Source organism: Pipistrellus kuhlii, unplaced genomic scaffold (genome assembly GCF_014108245.1).
Source record: "Pipistrellus kuhlii isolate mPipKuh1 unplaced genomic scaffold, mPipKuh1.p scaffold_m20_p_55, whole genome shotgun sequence".
In the NCBI taxonomy this organism is placed as follows: domain Eukaryota; kingdom Metazoa; phylum Chordata; class Mammalia; order Chiroptera; family Vespertilionidae; genus Pipistrellus; species Pipistrellus kuhlii.
In genome coordinates this window covers 171473-192653 of record NW_023425557.1, presented here as the reverse complement: position 1 = coordinate 192653, position 21181 = coordinate 171473, and the positions used below count along the sequence as shown (strand labels likewise).

General features: G+C 60.1%; 2 protein-coding genes across 5 annotated transcripts in view; both read right to left on the bottom strand.

Moving 5' to 3' along the window:
- SLC8A2 (solute carrier family 8 member A2) overlaps positions 1–8915 on the bottom strand; it is a 33904-nt gene extending 24989 nt beyond the window's left edge. The window contains exons 1-2 of the mRNA XM_036416361.2: positions 8781–8915; positions 2802–3492 (exon numbers count right to left, since the gene is read on the bottom strand). Of these exons, the coding sequence (XP_036272254.1) occupies positions 2802–3476 (675 nt within the window). The 5' untranslated portion in view covers positions 3477–3492; positions 8781–8915. The remainder of the gene's footprint in view (positions 1–2801; positions 3493–8780) is intronic.
- Positions 8916–11308: 2393 nt separating this feature from the next.
- Positions 11309–19471, bottom strand: KPTN (kaptin, actin binding protein). 4 transcript variants are annotated; one of them, XM_036416363.2, is made up of 13 exons: positions 19159–19470; positions 18728–18810; positions 18514–18598; positions 18316–18370; positions 16592–16667; positions 16435–16508; positions 16096–16205; positions 15938–16015; positions 15148–15223; positions 14326–14461; positions 14206–14238; positions 13996–14160; positions 11309–12009 (listed from the first exon to the last, which is right to left on the bottom strand). In XM_036416363.2, the coding sequence occupies exons 1-13, from the start codon at positions 19385–19387 to the stop codon at positions 11881–11883; spliced, it is 1329 nt and encodes a 442-aa protein (XP_036272256.1). In that variant the 5' UTR covers positions 19388–19470; the 3' UTR covers positions 11309–11880. The 4 variants fall into 4 exon arrangements, with proteins under 4 accessions (XP_036272256.1, XP_036272257.1, XP_045429675.1 ...); XM_036416364.2 differs by having other exon boundaries at positions 13996–14145; positions 19159–19469; XM_045573719.1 differs by having other exon boundaries at positions 13996–14130; positions 19159–19468.
- Positions 19472–21181: the final 1710 nt, after the last annotated feature.

Below are 21181 nucleotides of genomic sequence, written 5' to 3'. Positions count from 1 at the left end.
AGCTGAGACTGGTTTGGCTCAATGGATAGAGCGTCGGCTTGGGGAATGAAGGGTCCTGGGTTCGATTCCGGTCAAGGGCATGTACCTTGGTTGTGGGCATATCCCCGGTAGGGGGTGTGCAAGAGGCAGCTGATGGATGATTCTCTCTCATCGATGTTTCTCACTCTCTATCTCTCTCCCTTCCTCTCTGTACAAAATCAACAAAATACATGTTAAAGAACCAATGGTCTAGTTCAACCCCTTCCATGGTTCAAATGTGAAAACCGAGGCTCAGAGAGGGTACAGGCTTCGCCTGAGGTCACACAGCACTTCTGGAGCCAGACTCTGCTTCTCCCTGCCCAGTTCAGAGCATCCAGGAGGAACTGGGGCCATCTTACCTCGTGCCAGCTCCGTCAGCTGTTCCCCAAACCTCCCCTAATCCTGGTCTCTGTGCTCCTCTCTGTGTTCCAGAACCCTCCGCGGCTGCTTCTCCGCCCGGAGCCGTGGCGTCTTACGCCCTCTGTTCTCTGCAGCCCAGCCGGCTCCTTCTCGGGGGAAACCTCCCCTCCACCCCCTCCCTCTCCACCTCTCATCCTCGGTGCCTGAAATTCTTTTCACAGTTTTGGTGTAAATCCTCCTCAAAGACCATTTTGGAAACCTTGTTAGCAGCCTGAAAACTGTGACAGTGTCCCGGCCGGGTAGCTCAATGGTTGGAGTGCCGTCCCGGTAGGCCAAGCTTGCGGGCTCGATCTCCAATCAGGGCACATACAAGAAGCAACCAACCGCCCGCCCGGCCGGCGTGGCTTAGTGGTTGAGTGTCTACCTGTGACGCTCAACTGGGGAACCGGGAGATCACGGTTCTGTTCCCAGTCAGGGCACATGGCCCGGTGACAGGCTCGATCCCCAGTGTGGGGCATGCAGGAGGCAGCTGATCGATGATTCTCTCTCATCACTGATGTTCCTATCTCTCCCTCCCTCTCTGAAATCAATAAAAATGTTTTAAAAAAGGATCCACCAATGAATGCATAAATAAGAGAAACAACAATTGATATATCTCTCGCTCTCCCCGCCTCACCCTTCCTCTAAAATAGATAAATTAAAACTAAAGACAAAAGAAAACGGTGACACAGTGCTCTGTACTATTGGCCATGGCAGCCGGAAGCTCAGGGCCACAGTCGGTCAGTCGCAGTGGCTGTCTTTCCCCACCAGCCCCCTCCCTGTCCGCTGCTGCTGCCTCCCTCTCCCCCTCTCCTCTCCGCCTTCTCGGCCCTCAGCTGCCTTTGAATCATCCGCAAAGAATTTTTATGCCTCTACCTCCCAAAACGGGCGAAACCTGACAGATATGCAGGAATTGAAGGAATCCTGGGAAGCCTCAACTAAATTATGCATGCGTGCAAATGAATTAGGCAGGCCCGTAAATAAATTATGCAAATGCAGGCTGCAGCCTCGGGATTGCGGGAGATAAATTAGGCAGATGTTTTAAACGAAGGCTGGACCGGATGCCGGTTAAAGACGCCGGACAGCGAGAGGCAGATGGGCGAGTGAGTGTGGGTGTACATCGCGCAGCTGGGTCTCAGTTTTGCCTCACCATTGGAATAAATTATGCAGAGTGGTTGTTGCTGGGGACTGGACTCCTGCCTGTGCTGCTGTGAGTAAAAATTACAGTCAAGCCCTGACCGGTTTGGCTCAGCGGATAGAGCATCGGCCTGCTGACTGAAAGGTCCCCGGTTCCATTCCCATCAAGGGCATGTACTTTGGTTGCAGGCACATCCCCAGTAAGGAGTGTGCAGGAGGCAGCTGGTCGGTGTTTCTCTCTCATCGGTGTTTCTTTTTTTTTTTTAATATATATTTTATTGATTTTGTACAGAGAGGAAGGGAGAGAGATAGAGAGTTAGAAACATCGATGAGAGAGAGTCATCGATCAGCTGCCTCTTGCACACCCCCTACTGGGGATATGCCCGCAACCAACGTACATGCCCTTGACCGGAATCGAACCCGGGACCCTTCAGTCCCCAAGCCAACGCTCTATCCATTGAGCCAAACCAGTCTCGGCTCATCGGTGTTTCTAACTCTCTATCCCTCTCCCTTCCTCTCTGCAAAAAAAAAAATCAATAAAATATATTTTAAAAAATTACAGTCAGGTGGCATACATGATCCTCACATCAGAAACCATTGGTGAATGGTTACTTACTGGAGGGTGCAAACCCTGACTGCGTGTCTGGGAAATACAGAGTCCAAGGAGGCAGATGTGGGCACGTGTCTGTGTGTGTGTCCGTGGATAATTATGCAAATTGCACCCGGTCCCCAGACCAATTAGCACTGTCAGGAAACACGAGGCTGGCTTACACGACCATAGCGGCGAACTGTACAAACGGGGCAGGTCTTAGGGGAAGAGGAGGAATCAATAATGCAGGAGGCAGGGAGCGCGGGGGAAGCGTGACCACACCTAGGGAGGAGCTGGCTCCGGGAACAGCAGGGTGCATTGCACAGACCACAAGGACTCCGCGGCCCACGGGGCTCCCTGGTGAGAGCTCAAAGGCGCCCCTTCTATCGCCCATGGCAACCTCCCTCTTCCTCCCCACCCACCCGGGCAGAGGAGCCCTTTCCAGGGCCTGGAGCACCATCGAGACTTGGCTTGGGAGCACCCTTGGGACTCCAGCCCCACGTGCCCTCCCTCTCCAGCCCGAAGCTCTTGCTAAGGGCGGGACCCGACGCCCTCTGGGGTCTGAGCATGCGTCGCTGCAGATGCAAACCCGGGGCCCCACCCTCTGGATTTTGTAGACGCGCATGCACCGAGGCGGAGCGCCCGGTCCCTTGCTCACCTGGACCACCCCCGGAGAAAAGACGGCCAGGATGAGGTACAGCCAGACGTAGGCGAAGATGCTCCAGGAGGCGGTGACGAAGAAGACCCGCAGGTGCTTGATCTTGCGGCTCTCGCCGGCCGGGATGACGTAGACGCACACGGCGATGACCACGAACATGTTGAAGGCGGCGCTGCCCACGATGGTGCCGGGGCCCAGCTCGCCCGCCTGGAAGTTGTGGCCGCACACCTCGATGACGGACAGCAGGATCTCGGGCGCCGAGGAGCCCAGTGCCATGAGCGTGAGGTTGGACACCGTCTCGTTCCAGATGCGGACGGTGCCCACGCTGGTCTCGCCGTTGGCCTTGGTGATGGTGATCTCCTTCTCTTTGGACGTGATGACCTCGATGGAGGCCATGAAGCGGTCGGCGATGATGGACACGCCCAGGAACATGTAGACCATGGCCACGAAGTAGACCACCGCCCGCGCCGCCTTGTCGCCCAGCGAGGGGTCGTCCGGCTCCCAGACGGGCAGCAGGACGCCCGGCTGGCAGCGGTTGGAGCCCTGGCAGACCTCCGTGCTGGTGTCGCTCTCATTGGTGGGTGAAGGCGGCAGGGAGGGGGTCGGGGTAGCCGCCCCCGAGCATGGGGGAGCCCCCAGGAGGAGCGCAAACCCCACCAAGGCCAGGGCAGCCATGGAGGGTGGCGGGGTCCTGCGGGGGGGAGGAGGAGGAGGAAGTCTGGGTGAGAGGAGTGCATCCCTCCCTGACACACGAGAGTCAAGGCTTGTTGGGGATGGGGAAGGAGGGAGAAGCTGAGGACCGATACAAGGAGGATGGAGACCGAGGAGAAGCTGAGGACCGATACAGGGAGGATGGAGACGGAGGGAGAAGCTGAGGACCAATTCAGGAAGGATGGAGATAGAGGGAGAAGCTGGGGACCGACACGGGGAGGATGGAGACCGAGGGAGAAGCTGGGGACCAATTCAGGAAGGATGGAGATAGAGGGAGAAGCTGGGGACCAATACGGGGAGAATGGAGACCGAGGGAGAAGCTGGGGACCAATTCAGGAAGGATGGAGATAGAGGGAGAAGCTGGGGACCAATACGGGGAGGATGGAGACCGAGGGAGAAGCTGAGGACCAATTCAGGAAGGATGGAGATAGAGGGAGAAGCTGGGGACCGAAACAGGGAGGATGGAGACCGAGGGAGAAGCTGGGGACCGATACGGGGAGGATGGAGACCGAGGGAGAAGCTGAGGACCAATGCAGGGAGGATGGAGAATGAAGGAGGCAGAGAGACAAAGATAGACACAGAAAGACACAGAAAGGCAAAGACAGACGCACAGCAGATGGGACTGTAAATTGGTCTAACCACTCTGGGAAACCATAGCTGAACCATGTGCACACCACAACTCAGCAATTCTGCTCCCAGGCTTTACCCAGGAGAAACAGGTCATGTGTCCACCAATAGACTAAACATACACAAGAGTGTTTAAGAGTGTGTGTGTGTGTGTGTGTGTGTGTGTGTGTGTGTGTTATATGTATACTAGAGGCCCAGTGCATGAAATTTGTGCACTGGGATGGGAGGGTCCCTCAGCCCAGCCTGCATCCTCTCCAATCTCGGACCCCTCAGGGGATGTCCAACTGCTTAACCGGCAGTCAGACATTCCTCTCAAAATCTGGGTCTGCTGGCTCCTAACCACTCGCCTGCCTGCCTGTCTGATTGCCCCTAACTGATTCTGCCTGCAAGCCTGATCACCCCCTAACCGCTCCCCTGCCAGCCTAATTGATGCCTAGCTGCCCCTTGCCAACCTGATCACCCTCAATTGTCCTCCCCTGCCAGCCTGATGACCCCCAACTGCCCTCCCCTGCTGGCCTGATCACCCCTAACTGCTCTTCCCTGCCAGCCTGATCGCCCCTAACCACCTCTGCCTCAGCCTCTGCCACCATGGCTTTATCCTATCTAATTAGCATATTACCTTTTATTAGTATAGATATGTGTATATGTATGTGTATATATGTAAATTTATTTCAGAGAGAGGAAGGCAGAGAGAGAGAAAGATAGAAACATCAACGATGAGAGAGAATCATTGATCAGCTGCCTCCTGCACACCCTTCACTGGCAATTGAGCCTGCAACCGAGGCACATGCCCCTGACCAGGAGTCAAACCGAGACCTCCTGGTTCACAGGTCATCGCTCAACCAAGCCACTCCGGCTGGACTACAAGAGTGTTCCCAGCAGCCTCACCTCTAAAAGCTGCCACTTTGCCCAGGTGCCTGTCAGCAGTAAAATGAAGAAGCATCACGGGGGTCACACCGAGGAATAGTATACAGCACTGAAAAAGGAGTGGGCTACTGACACACCCAACAACACAGACGGATCTCACAGACACGCAGTGCATGAATGAAGCCAGGCACAGAAAGCACAGACTGACAGTTTAGTGGGTGAGGTGAAGGGCTGGAGGCGACGCATCAGGTGATTCTAATGGTTCCCAACCTGGCCCTCAGAGCGCTCATGCTCGGAGTCGGCTGCAGGGGTGCTGGGGTGTCTGTCTGTCTGTCTGTCTCAGGTGAGGTTGAGAAGGGGCGGCTGGAGGGCCTGTCACCCCCTCCCCCCTCCCGTGGCAGGTGTCTCTCTCCAGGGCCCCGTCTCTGTGAGGCGCATCATTCCTCAGCAGCTGTGCCATAGGGAGGTTTTGGAGGTTTTGTCCTGTTTGTGGGTGTGGGGTGTCTACCATTTCAGTGCCTCTCTTCCTGCGTCTGGTCCTGGGTTAGAGGGGCCGTGTCTGTCTGTCTAGATTTCTTCTAAAAAATGCAAATCAGTGCACATCTCGCCGCTGCTCAGAACCCTCCGTGGCTCCCTCCTCAGAGCACCAAAGTGCCCTGCTCTGCCCAGCTCGTGGGCACCGTCTGGCCCCTGGCACCCCGCCCCTCTGGCCTCAGCCCCTCCTCCGCTCCCTCGGTCAGCCCCACCACCTCCTCCATGGTCCTGACGCTGCAAGTCCTGCCTCAGGGGCCTTGCACCTGCTGTTCCTTTTCCCTCGGATTCTCCTCCACATCCCCGCCCCCCCCCTGCCCCGCCTCCCCTCTCTTCAAGGGGTCCCCCGAGATGTCCTCTTCTCTGAACATGGTATGCACCAGGCATCAGCCCTCTTGGGGGGACTCCCCTGCCACTTCCCAGGTGAGGGCACCAAGGCTCAGAGAGGCCCAGTAACTTGCCCGAAGTCCCCCAGCCACAGCCCTACGGCTCCCAGTTTCCCTTCCCAAGAGCGGCCCTGACTTCCAGCTCCCCTGCCCCACCCCTGCGTTGCCATGGTAACACAGCAACCTGCAAAAAAAGGAACTGAGAGAGGAAGGGAGGGGGACCTCCTAGCCTCCACCAACCCTGACCCCTGCCCCCCCCAACAGCCACCCCCCCTGCTCTGGCCACCAGCCTCTCCGCCCCCCCCCCCCCCAGCACCTTCCATTTCTGTCTGGAGCCAGTTCTCCGAGCCCAGCCCACAGCCTGCTCCCAACACACCCACCTCCTCACGCGCACCCTCCCCGGCTGGGAGCTGGCTGCTCCAGGAGAGGGAGGCAGAATGTTGGCAGAACCTCCCTGGGAAGGAGTGTGTGTGTGTGTGTGTGTGTGTGTGTGTGTGTAGGCGGGAGAGAGGGGTGATTCTTAAAGGGCCACCGCACAATTAGCCCCCCATCGGCAAGTCCCCTAATGATATGTCTAATTAGCAGCCCCCTAATTAGCGACGGCTTAGGCATAATTACAAAGCCATCAGGATCCAAAGCAAAGACTCACGCTCTTCTCCCTCCACCCTCCCCTCCCTCCTCCTCCTCCTTGGCTTTCAGAAGGAACAAGGGCCACCTGGGAGTCAAGCCTTCCTCTCAGCATCTCCCGCCTCTGTCTGACAGGCAGGGCCATGGCCTGGAGCCTCCCTCAGGTCCAGCCACCTGTCTGTCCCCCCCCCAGCCGCCCGGGGGCCGGGGCTCCCGCCTGCTCTCCTGCCCACAGCGCCGCTGGTCCATGCCTTCCCCTCAGAAACCTGGTTTCCTCTCGGGAGGCCTCGGAGGAGGAGGAGGAGGAGGAGGAGGAGGAGGAGGAGGGACGGCACAAGATAAATATTTGTGAAATGAGCAGCCCAAGGTCTGCGCCTGTGGCCGGGGACAGCAGCGCGCCCTCCTCTGCCTCCCGCCTGTCCCTCAGCAGAAGAGAAATCTGATCTGGGCTGAGAACCTGGGGGCCACAGGATCAGGTTGAGGCCAGGGCGGAGCCGGGAGGGCAGAAGGCCGGCCCCATCTCCAGAGCCATCTCCCTTCCCTCCCATGGGCGGGGGGCCCCCGGGCCAGGCCTCTGGGACCTCAGAGACTCCTCCGCAGACTGGGACTGCCAGCCTGAGGGTCCGGTCTGGCTTCCTCCCTCAGGCCCCAGCTCTGCTGAGGGCAGGAGTGGTTCCTAGCTGCCAGCCACCCCTCGCACAAATGTGCAAGCTGGGGACCCAGGCTCCGAAACGTGCACATGTACTGCTGCAGGTGGAGCCATGTGATGTGTCAGCCTGGGGATCACACACATGTACGCACACATGCACGTGTATGCATACACACACATGGGTGAGCATGCGATGTCTCAGCCTGGGGATCTTTCTCACGCACACACACGCGCACACACGCACACACGGTGCTCTGGGTGAGCTGGAGCCCAGGAGGGACAGGGCTTGGCCAAGGAGCAGAGCAGAGACGGAAACTCATCTCCGGACTCCTGACCGGTGCTCCCTCAGCCCCGCCAGAGCCACGCGGCACCTGGAGCCTCGCCCTCAGCCGGGCTGCGGACTCGGGCTCCCCCTCCGTGTCCCTCACTCCGGCCCACCTCCCTGGGGCCCGTCTCCCGGGAAAGAAGGTGCCCTGGCCGGGGGCCTGCAGCTCAGAGCCTCTGAGCTCTGTCCCCAGGCACGCCATGAGCGGGCGGAGGTGAGGCCGCTGGCGGGCCGGACCCAGGGCCTGGGGCTCTGCCTGGGGGAGGAAAGGTGCCCAGAACGGGAAAGGCGGAACTGTGAATGGACACACAGCAAGAGGGGTGGAGGTGAGGCTGCAGGCAGGACTGGCCGTCCCTGAGCAGAGGAGCGGGGCGGCTGGGCAGCAGGGCTGGTGCCGTCTGCAGGACACGGGGCGCAGGCTGGACGGCGAGGACCGGCCTCAGAGCCGGAAACAGACGCGGACACGGAGCTGTCTCCGGGGGACAGGGACAGGAAGGTGGGGAGCAGGTGCGGCTGGCAGGGTGCGAGGGAGGGACCGGGACTGAAGAAGGGAGAGGAGTTTGGGGGACCCCTCACTTCCTGGGGGAGCCCCCTCTGCAGGGGTATCTCCTTCCTCCAGGTCTCCCCCTGCCAGGGGCGGGACAGGGGTGTGCAGGGGAGCGGGCGGGCCACCGGGGAGAGGAGGGAGCAGACGCCCGGGCAGAGGGAGAGGAGAGGGGAGAGGGGAAGGGGCCGGCGCCCTGACAGCGGGACGGACACAGACCAGACGGGGAAGCGGGGCAGGAAGCACCCAGATGGCGAGGGAGGGCGCGGGGGGCCTGGACTTATATGGGGGCGGCGCCGGGGGCAGAGGACCGGGGAGCGGGAGACCAGACAGGGGTGCGGGGCGGGCTCCGGGGGGCTCCCCGGACAGGGACCCCCAACCCTAGGTGCAGGAGGGAGAGGAGACCCCGGCACAGGAAGTCGCGGGGTTTGGGGGTGCCCTCGCCCCTCGGTGCCCAGGAGGCACCCCCTCCCCAGCCCGCCATCCTCCCCGGAAGGCAGGCGGGGTTCGGGCTGAGGGTGTGGGCTGCTGGCGGCGCCCCCGCCCCTCGGGAAGGCCTGGGGATCCCCCCTGACTGTGCAGCCCCCCAGCCGCCATGGACGAGCTCAGGGGAAAGCGGCTCCTGGCTCCACCGACGCCCCCTCCCCCAGGCTGGGAACCCCGTCCGCCCCCTCCCCACGCCCCCAGCCAACTGGGGGGGGGGGGCTCTTACCTGCAGCCACAGCCTGGGAAGGGTCCCCCCGGCCCCGGGCTGGCCGTGGTGGGCGAGCCTGCCCGGCAGGGAGAGAGGAGAGGAGAGGAGAGGAGAGGAGAGCGGAGCCAGAGACTGAGAGGCAGAGCCGGGGAGAGGGACGGGGGAGGAGAGAGGCGGGGGAGCCCGCGGGGGAGGGGAGGCGGGGAGGAGGGAGGAGGGAGGAGGAGCGCGGAGGGGGCGGAGGAAGGGGCGGGCAGAGGGGAGGCGGCCCGCGGGGGCGGCCTGGGGAGGGGCCTGGCGGGGGGCGGGGCGGGAGGAGGCAGCCCCGGCCGCTGGCCCGCCCACCGGGTTCAGCACCAGCGGCGCGGACAGCGGCGGCGGGCACTCTCTCCCGTTTTGGGGAGACCCGGAGGGTCCTTCCGAGGCATCCTCCGCCCCCATCCCCAACACACGCCGTCTCTGATCCGTAGAAGGGCCAAAGACGCAAAAAATAAAATATAAAATAAAATAAAATAAAATAAAATAAAATAAAATAAAATAGCTACACGTAGCGGCTCCCAGAACTGGGGGGAGGACAGGGCTGTTGAGCCGCTCAGAGCCAAACTCGCACCCCGCCAGCAGAAACAGCCACAGAGGCGCCCGTTAATAGTAATAATAGCAGCCGCTGCCGCTCACCCAGCCCTCCCCACGTGCAGGCGGAGCCACAAACACCTCTGTACGCGCCTGGCACAGGCAGATGTGACTGACCCCTGCCAGGTGGACGCCCTGAGCCGGTTTGCCGATGGGGAAACGGGGTCACAGAGGTGTGAAGTGTGGCCTCAGGCTCTGCCCCTGGAGCCGCCCCACTACACGCCGTCCCTGGTGAGCTGCGGGGGACCAGGTGGCCCAGACCAGCGGTCGGCAAACTGTGGCTCCAGAGCCACATGCGGCTCTTCGGCCCCTTGAGTGTTTAGCAAAGGCCAGTTTAGGAGGACCCTAATTAAGTTAATAACAATGTACCTACCTCTCTAGCTTATGTTTAAAAAATGTGGCTCTCCAAAGAAATCCCAATCGCTGTGCTGTTGCTATTTGGCTCTGTGGACTAAGGAGTTTGCCGACCACTGGCCCAGACTAACTCCTGAGCCCAGTGGACACACCACACACGCCTCTCTCTCGGTGTGCGCCCTGCACAGACCCCCTCCCTCACAGATCGCCCCCCCCCCCCCGCCCCGCACGGAGGAGGCGACGGTGTAGGTGGGCAGCCGGAGACTACGCTCCCTGCCAGTCCCCACCCGTGGGCCTGTGTTCTGGGGGATGAGAAGTCAGGGTCACCAAGCAATGGCGGGCGAGACCCTGCGGAGAGCGAGCCGGGGGCTGGGCCTTCGCTGTCACTGCGGGTGTCACACCGGCGGGTGGGAGGCCAACGGCCAGGAGGACCTTCTCAGGGAGCAGGAGCCCACCCACCTCTGCCCAGCCTGACCCTGCTCTGAGTCACCCCCCAGCCCTCCTGACCGATGCCTGGCCTCTGGTGGGGGAGGGCAGACCCTCTTGTCACCTGGTCCTCCACTGGCCAGGGGGGGGCGGGGGGGAGGCCTCTGAGTCTTCCAGGTGCCAGTCCCACTGCCAAGGGCTGCGGCTGAAGATCAGCCTTGTGCCCAGTCCTTGGGGCTTTCCATTTAGGACCGACCTGGTCCTTCCTTCCCAGCGTGGTGTATCCCAATCCCTCCCTCAGCGTCCGGGCATCTAACTCTATTATTCCCTGCTGGCTCCAGCCTCAGCGTTACCCACAGGGCCTGGCCTCAGACCCCATACCCTTTCCTCTCCTCCGAGCCCGTTTCCTCGTTCCCTACTGGGACCAGCCTCGGGTCCAGAGCTCTGCACTGGGGTCTCACCCGTCCGCCCTGCAGGCCCAACCCCAGCTCTCCCCACCCGGGCCCGACCTGCAGCAGCCGTTCCCAACCTTTCTCATCTCATGGGATGCACGAACTCATCACTAATATTCTGTGCCCGCCAACAGATAGATTCTTCGCCGCTCTCACTCACACACACACACACACACACTTGTAATTTTTATTTGATCACATCGAACAGTTATTGTGTTGGCTGCTGTCATTTAAAAAAACACATTTTTTAAATTTGATTTCAGAGACAGAGGGGGAAAGAAACATCAATGATGAGAGAGACATCAACCATTGATCAGCTGCCTCCTGCATGTCCCCTGCTGATGGAGCCATCACTCAGGCATGTGCCCTGACCCAGAATCCAGCTGGCGACCTCTTGGCTCACAGGCTGGTGCTCAACCACTGAGCCACACCGGCCCTGCCGCTGTTGTCATTTTAAAAAATATACATTTTATTGATTTCTTTACAGAGAGGAAGGGAGAGGGATAGTTAGAAACACTGATGGGAGAGAAACATCGATCAGCTGCCTCCTGTACACTCCCCACTGGGGATGTGCCCGCAATCAATGGACATGCCCTTGACCGGAATTGAACCTGGGACCCTTGTTCACAGGCTGACACTCTGTCCACTGAGCCGCACCGGTCAGGGCCGTTGTCATTATTTTACTTGACAACCTAGACGGGCGAGGCCCGTGCCCCTGACTAAATGGTCAGGTACCGATGCTTTAACCGTCCGAGGCACACCGGCTGGAACTGCTGCCCTGCAGTCTGGCCTTTTCCACAGCGGTTTAACCTCAGCCTTCCTGCGAGGGCCCACCCTCCTCTCCCCCCTCTGAGGCCCACACTGCGGTCTCTTCTCCGTCCTGCTCTGGCCGGTCCCTGGGTCCTGTCCCGTGCCCCCTCCCTCCGTTCCTCTGGGCGAGTCCAGCCCGGCACCTGCGCCAGGCTCCGAGGACTCGATCGCTGAACAAAAGAATGAAGACGGCGGGGAGTTCAGCTCCTCGGGACAGAAATACAATCGGTGGCTGCGACTGGAGCGGAAGGGGGGGTGAGGTCACCCCCTTTTCAGTGGGAACACTGAGGCACAGAGGGTGCACTGGGTGAGGTCGAAGGGCAGCAGCCCACAGTCCCAGCGTGGGGGGGGGGGTGGCGGGGCTGGCCAGGCCTGCCTCCTTCAGGACTCGTCCCCCCGGGAAGGGCTGGAGGTGAGCGCCCCAATGGTGGGCAGGGGGTGGGTGCTCAGGAGGCGGACGTCCCAGCAGGCCCCGGGCCCGCCCTGTCTCCTGGCATTTGCGTCTGCTGTCTCCTCTGCGCCACTCGGTGTCGCAGCCGCTCCAGGACCAGCTCCGAGGCCTGGATCAGACTGTGCTGGGGGGACAGAGAGGGCGGGCTGAGAGCTGAGGGGTGCCGGTCAGACCCCCCAAGGGCCCGCAGCCCAGCGTGGCAGGCCAGAGCACAAACGGTGTGTGGGTGGGACAGTTCTCTGGCCTTCAGTGAATTCCAGCGGGGGAACAAGCCTGGCCCGGCTGCCAGTCTGAGGCTGGAAGCCAATGGAAGGGATGGGATGGATCAAAGTATGAGGGAGACTGCGTTCTGGGGAGGTCTACCCTGGAGAGGCTGAGGTGAGGCCGCAGACGAGAAAAGGAGAGGCCAGAGGAGGGCGGAGCAAAGCAGACCAGAGAGGAATGTCCTCGGAGGGAGCAGGGGAGTGGGCGGGGCTAGATGCTGGGAGTGTGAGGTGGGACCCGCATAGAAGGGACAGAGATCTCGGTGAAATGGCTCAAAACGAATCGCAGTGCGGGGTGACGGGAGGGTCCGAGCACAGCGAAGGGCAGTCCTGCCGCCAGGGTCCCAGCACAGACGCCTCCTGTGGCCTAACCTCCGAGCTTTCCAGTGAGAGGAACCTATGCCCCTCCCATTAAAAAAAATTTATACACACACACACACATGTATCCATTTTGTAAAGAGAAAGAGAGACATCGATCTGTTGTTCCACTTCCTTCTGCACCTGTGGGCTGACCCCTGCTGTGCCCTCGCTGGGGAGCACTCTCCCCCTCCCCGCCCCGCGCTTGGCGTGCTGGGACGCCGCTCTGACTAACGGAGCCGCCCGCAGGGCCCTGTGCCCCTCCTGAGGGTCTGACCTCGGGTTGCTCCGGGGACTGACCTCATTCCCTTTTCCTCAGGTCTGACCTCCTCCACTGGTTCCCCAGGGTCTGCCCTGCACGGCTCCCCGGAGGCCAACCCTAGGCCGTCCCACTGCGGGACAGACCGGAGGACAAGCCGAAGCAAGGACTCGGAGGAGGCAGTGAGGTGAGACGCAGGGAAAGAACCCAGGCTGGACAACACGGGAAGGATCATGGAAACGGACCCGATGGAGGAAGCGTGCTCACCATGGCCTAAGGGGCACCTAAGGGGCAGGGGCTGGGCTATGGGGAAAAGGTCAGAGGTCAGACTCTATTAGCTGGAGGTGAATCTGCAATGGAGAACCGGGGTTGGACCCTGGACCCCTGGAACGGCTGGATCCGAGACCGTGACGGGGGAACGGCAGTCAGGCTGCGTGGGAGGGTCAGAGGTCAAAGGACAGCCGGAAGCTGGACAGCGGGCCACAGCTCACAGGCCTGACCACAACAGAACGTTGGGAGGTTGGACTAAGGAAGGGCTGGAGCGGAAAGCTGGAGACTGGCTGCGGAAGGTGGGCTGGAGGCCGCCCTGCGGGCAGGGAGGGAAGTGGGACTCCAGAGCTGGAAGCTCAGCAGCTGCTGCTGGGAGACCACAGCCAGAGCAAGGCTGGTCACGTGCACAACAGGGGTGGCTGCAGCGAGAGGGCACAGTCATGGAGGGCAACGGGAAGGATGGAGGGCAGATCACAGGGCAGATCTGGGCCAGGCCACAGGGACGAGACTGAGGTGACAAAGCACAAGGAATGAAGGACAAAAGTCAGGGAGGCCAAGAGGCACTGGGGGGACAGATGCCGTGTCAGAATCCCCTTCATCAGCGGGTGCTCCCCGCCAGTTGTGAGTGCTCTCCAGCTGTGAGCACTCCCCTCCAGCTGTGATGCTCCTGCAGATGTGAGTGCTCCCTCAGATGTGAGTGCTCCCACAGCTGTGAGTGCTCCCAGCTGCCCCTTCTCCTGGGCGCTCTCCTGCGTCAACAGGAACCACCTCCCAGGAAGAGATTACTCCCACCCCCCAGAGGGGGCCTACAGCCAATCTCCTTGCCTGAAGGGAAGGGAGGGAATCTACCCCCCCCCCCCCCCTTACACACACTCCCTGTGAACACTCCCTCCATCAAGCAGGTGTACAGAAACCCCATCCCAGGCTCCCCCTCCAGGGACCCAGCGCGCGGAGCCGCTACCTGCAGGATGTGCACGCCCTTCAGGGAGACCACGGCGAGCTCCCGCAGCCCGTCCCCCGTCAGGTCCACGTGGGCCATGGCCAGCAGCGGGCTGGGGAAGCTCCGCTGCCACAGCAGGCGGAATCCGCGCCCAGCCTCGGGGAGCCCGGCCTCGGGGAGCCCCGCCTCGGGGAGCCCGGCCTCGGGGAGCCCCGCCTCGGGGAGCCTGGCCTCGGGGCCGCAGTACTTGTAACAGAGCAGCTCCTGCAGGGAGGGGCGAGGGGCCGGGTTACACGGGCGCCGGGCACGGCGGACGGGAGGGTGGGAGTCAGCCCTGCCCTCAGGTCCTACCTGCCCGTAGGTGGCCACCAGGACTTCCGGCTGCCCGTCCAAATCGACGTCGGTGACCAGGCTGCAGAGGACGCTGTCAAACTGGTCACTGCCGGGCAGGAGGAGCTGGTCCTCCAGCCCCCGGCTCAGCAGGTCCCTGAGGGTCCCCAGCGCAGGGGCAGGCTGAGGTCAGACCGCAGCGCCCACCACCCTCCGCGCCAGACCCGGGCCAGGCGCCCACACAGCTCCACCTCGAAGGTCTGCACGCCCTCATCTCCAATCGCATCGTCTTCCCACCCGCCAGGCGAACTCACACTTCCGCACGCTGCTCAGCTGCTCTCCCCCATCCGAAACCCCTGCCTCCCCCTGGAGGTGGGACCATCTGACTCCCAAATGGGGACCGACATGGGCCCCTTGGGGACCTGGACACCCACACTGTCCCCAGGGCGGCCACAGCTGCCTCGTGCTGGTTCACCAGAGGAAACTCTCACAGGTTTTGCAAGCCTGCTGGCACCATGGCAGTGGCCTGAACTCTCCCACATGGGAGTCTTTACACCATGGCGATCGGCACATGCTACACACCGAGCTTTTCTCACATCACACACGGAGGCCGCTGTTACCCTCCTCCAGGGAGAGCAGACGGCTGGTGCCCATCCCAACGGCTCCACGACCCCCTGCAAGTTCTAGACTTAAACCCCTGCCCCCTCTCCCTGGAACATGAGCACCTTGCCCTGCCCAGCCCTGAACACCCTCACCCACAGGGACTTCCTGCCGAGGAGGACAAGGTTAGACCACAGAGCAAAGGAAGGAGGTGAGACGGCACCCTGCGCCCGGGCCCCTCACCGATACACCACTGCCGGCTCCAGCATGCTGGCCACGAGCAGGCTGTAGTCCTCCCGCCGCAGCCCGGACGTGGTCTCTGGAGAGAGAACGTGGGGGGGGGGGGGTAGGTCTGGGGGCACAGGTCCAGGGCCCGCCTCACGCCTCCCTCCCCTCGGTGAGAGGAGCACAGGTGAGACCTCAGAAGAGCGAGCTGAGGGCGTGCTGCAGAGGCAGGGCCCGGAGTGAGACGAAGAGAGGGTGCCTGAGGCCAGGGACCAGGAGGACGGGAAGTCTGGGGTTCGACCACGGCAGCAGAAGAGGCAAAGGCTGGGGACAGCAGGGAGGCCCAAGGCCGGGCCGCGGAAGGAAGGGAGGACGGTGGGGGGAAAACGAACACCAGCCCAGGGGACAGGTGGCGGACGGCCGAGGTCAGGCCCAGGCGGCAGCAGCGAAGGACGGACCTGGTAAGGGGAGCAGAGCCACCTGCGGGGGCAGAGGCGAGACCTCGGGTGGTGCGACAGCGAGGCCGAGAGCACAGCGGGAGAGAGTGAGCAGAGACAGCCAAGGTGCAGGGTGGAGTCACACCCCCACGGGCAAGGCGGAGGCCCACGCCGGGTCCCAGACGAGACAGAGGGGCGGGAGCTGGAGGGGAGACGTGCGGGCGTGGAGGGAGGGGGGACACACTGCCGCTCCGGAGGCACAGGGGAGGGGCGGGGCGGGGGATGGGGAGGGCTGGACTCTGGAGCAGGGCACACGTGTGGGTGCGGGGTCGCCGAGCCTGCGGAGTCGTCCACCCACGTCCAGGGCTCACCCTCGGGGGCCGAGAGGCTGAAGACGATCACGCGGGAGATAGGGCCGTCCTGCAAGACTGTCCACGTCTGCAAAACCTCTGCGGGGACGGGGGAGGGCACTCAGGACCCTGCCGTCTCCCTCCGCGCCCCCTCACCGCCCCCAGGGCCCCGCCGTCACCTCGACTCCGCTGGTCCACGTGGGCCACGCGCACGTAGCCGCTCTGACAGCCGAGGGCCGTCAGTCGCCGGGAGGTGCCCGGGAGGTTGCGGACGTCCAGCCAGAGGACACTGGAGGGGGGAGCGGGCGGACAGAGGGGCTGGAGGCCGTCACCGGGTTCCGGTCCTACATCCCACCTCCCCATCCGGCCCCGCCCTGCAGCCCTGGGACCCCGGCTGCTGCCTGATTTCTCCGAGGAAATCCCCGCCACCCGCTTTCTCTAGGGGTCAGTTCCCAGGACCTGGCCTCCTCGAGGCCACCTGCCCTGGTCCCTCTGGCCGCCCTCAGGGGCTCTCCTACCTGCTGGTCAGGCTGGTGAGCTCTGGGAAGAGGTTTTCCACGGGCTGTTCCTCGAACTGATGCAGCCCCTCGTTCTGGGAGAACCAAGACCCAGCCCCGCGCGGATCAGTGGCCGTCCCGGGAGGACACCCGCAGGGCTGTGCCCGCCCCGCCTCACCTCCTTGTAGAGATGGATGGCCGGGTCGTTCCCGCTCAGGAGGAACACGGTCTCCAGCTGATCCCCGACCTGCACCCTGGAAGCAGAGCCAGCTAGGACCCCCTTGTGGCAGAGCCTGTGCAAAAACTCTGCCTCCAAGAATCCTAGCATCCTGGGACCCAGCCCCTGGATCCAGGGCCAGAACCTCGGGGTGCAGAACTATAGAAAGTGAGCATGCTAGAACCTTCCATTTCGAGAGCCCTTATCTGCTAGTCTTCATTCCGGATGAGATTTAGGGATCCTATATAATAAAAGGCTAATATGCAAATTGTCCCTCCGCGCGCGGGAGTTTGACTGATCGGGAGTTCGTTTGCTGACCACCAGGGGGCAGCATGGAACATGGTGAGCATTGGCGATGCAGCAATGGAGGCACTGCCAGCCCCAATGGGCCCCGATGAGAGTGGGGCCTCAGTGGGATGGAGCAAGCAGGTGAGCGAGCAGTGCCAGGCCAAGGTGGCAGGCAGCCGGGGGAAGGGAGGCCCCGGCCAACAGCCGCTAGGGATGCTACCGGTGCAGAAAATTCTAGGGTAACATAAAGCTCTAGAGTGGGTTGCAGGAGCCCAGGACACTAGGATCTCTCCCTCTGGAACTGGTTCTGTCCTCTGTCTCCTTTGGATGACTAGGACTTGTATAAACTGCCACCAAGGACATTCAGATGCAGAACGGTAGAACATCCAGATCCTAGAATCCAGATAATCAGTCTCCACAACTCTCACCTGCTGGAGCAGAGGCTGGCAAACTATGACCCCACAGGCCAAATCCAACCTGGCAGCTGTTTTTATAAATAAAGCTTTATTGAAACACAGTCACACCCACTCATTTACAGAGTCAATGTCTGCCTTCCTGTCTATAACAACAGACAAGTAAGCTGTGAGAGGGACAGTCTGGCCCTCAAAAGCCATACTTGCCGGCCGGGCCTTTACAGGAAAAGTTTGCCAGCACCTGTGCTAGGCCATCGGTGTTCCCGGGTGGAACCCAGGCCTCTAGAACAGAATCCTCACAGTGTGGGATTCTAGAACCTCGGGATCCTAGACGATCTGTAGGGTGGCTCCCTGAACTATGACCATGTTAGGACTTGATCAGGACAGAACCTCAAAATGATCAAACTATAGTACTTTCAGTTCCTGGAGTCTCCGAGCTCCCGACTCCAGAAAATAGCATTGCTAGCTCATGAGAAAGATCTCACATCTAGAAACTGAGATTCCTGAGAACCTGAGAATTCTAGCTACCTAGAACACGGGTGCTCAATGAACTCTGATTTATCTAGTCTGGCGCTAACAAAACGGTAGCCCGTCAGCCACGCCTGGTTCATGGACACCCTCCAGGCGTCTTCAAACTACGGCCCACGGGCCACATGCGGCCCGCAGAGGAGTCTGATCCGGCCCGCCAGGTTTTTTGGGCAGTGAGCGCAGCCGAGGTGTTACAGTAGGAATTAGTAGTTCATATAGTCTGGCCCTCCAGCTCTCTGAGGGACCGTGATCTGGCCCCCACTTTAAAAAGTTTGAGGACCCCTGCAAGGTGACCAGACGTCCTGATTTTGGCAGGACAGTCCCGCTTTTTAACAATTTGTTAAAAAGTCAGCGCGAGAATGTGATTGTCTATGGGCAGGTCTGCGGTCTCGTTTGCTAAGCCCCTCCCTGCAGGTACACCCCCACCCTACCGTACCCCACCCCGGGCTGACTCACTCGGCGTGGCACAGCTGGAAAGGAGTGAACCGGAGTTCCAGGTTCAAGCAGCTCTCTGCAGGGGAGCACAGGCAGATGACCGTGAGTGAGGGCCCTCCAGGCCCCCTCGCCACCCTCTCCCTCCCTCCAGGCCGCTCCCCACCTCTCCCTCCCTCCAGGCCGCTCCCCACCCTCTCCCTCCCTCCAGGCCGCACGTACGGGCAATGGAGTCCAGGTTGTACTCGGAGCCAGGCTCATAGTCGCAGTAGATGTTAAGGAACGGGCTGCCTTTGTCGCCTGAATCCTGCGGAAGGAGACTGGCCTCAGGGGGGAGCAGGGGTGGCGGCAGGAGGGATCGTGTCAAGTTCAGTGGGACCCACACTCAGCGTGTGAGGAGGAAGGAACAGGTAGGTGGAGGGGGGGCTCTGTGTACCTTGATGAACGTGATCCCCACAACCAGGCCCCGCTTTGGGGGCGACTTGTTGAAAGTGTCGATGGAGACAATCTCGGCATCCACTGGGAGGGGACAGTTCAAAGTCCAGGTTGCAGGTAAGACCTCCAATCATAGTGACCCCTGACCTCTAGGACTCAGTAACCTTTCACCACCGCAATTGCCATGATCTCTGAAGCATGTTGATCTCTGAGTGCAGATCGCCATCATCATGGTAGCAGAGATCCTGAATTCTAACCACCGCTAGGCTCCCATTATCCCTGCTCTCTGACCCCAACGCCTCCTGATGATCAGCTCCGACCCCCTTCAAATCACCCTGGTCCCATTTTCCCGTCACAGTGACCAGGCTCAGACTGAGCCTCAGAAGCCTTCTCACCATCTTCCCGGCCCTCCGGCCCCAGAGCGCCACGCACCGGGTATGTAATTGAACTGCAGCTCCTTGGCCACCGGCCGGATTTTCTGTCGGAGGTCTTGGTAGCGGAAGCCCAGCACCTTGCCTTTAAGGGTGGCCGCCAGCAGCTCCCCGCGCCCGCCCGCGCCCGCGCCGCCCGCCAGCCCGTACACGTTGCTCTGCGACGAGAAGCGCGTGAAGCTGTCCTCGCGCAGCGGGCAAGGCTCCGCGGCCACGGCCGCCTCCCCCATCGCGGGCCTCAACCTCTCACGCCCGCAGGCCCGCGCGGCCCGCCCTGCACCATCCCACGCTCCCGAAGCGACGGGAACCTCCGCGTGCCCGCTCGTCGCGCATACCGATGACGTCAGCATCACCGTCGCCGCCCTTTTCCAAGATGGCCGCCGGGCCTCCCCAGAGACTTTGCCCCAACGCGCCTGCGCGCTATGTGATCGGTACCTAACTCCCACAATGAAGCTTAATATATGTCGGGAACTGTTTGTTCTAAGCGCTTCCCATCGATCAATTTATTTAAAATCACAAGCAGTCTGAGGTAGTTACTGTGTTTTATGGATGAAGGAACTGAGGCACCCAGAGGTAAAAGTAAGATCACACACCTAGTAAGTAGTAGTAGTATAACCCAAATAAGACAGCACCAATAGTTTATTAATCACATCCCTTTTAAAATGGTGAAATGGCCCAGCCTGTGTGGCTCAGTGGTTGAGCATCTATGAACCAGGAGGCACATACCGGGGGTTCTGGCTAGATCCCCAGAGGGCCATGCCGGAGGCAGCCCATCAGTGATTCTCATCATTGATGTTTCTCTTTCCCTCTCCCCTCCTCTCTGAAGTCAATAAAATATATTTATGAAAGAAAGTGCCTGTGGCTTCACCTAATCAATTTGCTCTCAGGAATAGCTTTGAATATTAGATGAGAGTCTCATCTATATCTAGACATCCTGTTTCTCATCCAGGAATATCAATTCTCATTGTGGAAACGGGCTGATTACTTTAAATCTAGCTTTGAATTAATTTTTAAACCAACAACTTGATGGTTTCAAGTTATTTCTATTTAAAACATTGAGTTGAAACATTATATAAATTTGGAAAGGATGTGCCACACATCCTTTCCAAATTTACCTCGATAGCCCTCACAACAATCCTGCAGGGGTTTATTTATTAGCCCAATTTACAGAGGGTGAAATTGAGGCTCAGGGAGAGTAAGTCCCTTGACTGATAGCTAGAAAAGGGCAGACAGGATGTTAACCAGGTGTTTCTAATGAAGGGGAGATAAGACATTTGGGGGTGGGGGGCTAGCAATCCAAATCTGTGCCAGTAACATGCCTTCTAACACACACACTTGCTAGCCAATAATGAACTCCATTGATGCCCGAACCTGTTGTGCAGAACCTGTTCCCCAGAATACTCCCATTTTACAAAGGGGCCATAAACACAGCATGGGACAGCTTAGCTAGAGGGGAGGTCACTGGAACCACCCAGACCAGGCACTTAGAATCTATGGTCTTAGGAGAACCGCTGCTGTAGAGCCTAAGACCATCGGAAAACACAGATATCTACATTACGATTCATTAACAGTAGCAAAGTTACAGATATGAAGTAGCAATGAAAATAATTTTATGATTGGGGGTCACCACAACAGGAACTGTACTAAAGGGCTGTGGCATTAGAAAGGTTGAGAACCACTGACTTAGATACCAACTTCCCCATCCTAACCGGCTCAGGAGGGGCTGTGGCAGCCTATCACAAAAGCCTGGTAGTTAGGAAACAGAAAGCAGAGAAGCCAAAGGGTATAAAGGGAAAGCTGCCTCCATGGTCACTCACTCAGGATCTGGAGAACTGACCCGAGTCACCGTGCTAGGACATCAGAAAATGAATGGTTTATGCTGGATCTCTAAATACTAGGGTATTTTTTAGGTTGTCTGGTAAATTCTAAAACACTAAACCCAGAGTCGTTAAGAGGTTCCCGAGTATTCTGTCTCTAGAAATGGCATGACGGGCTTGGGGACTCTACACCTGCAGAGTTTCCAG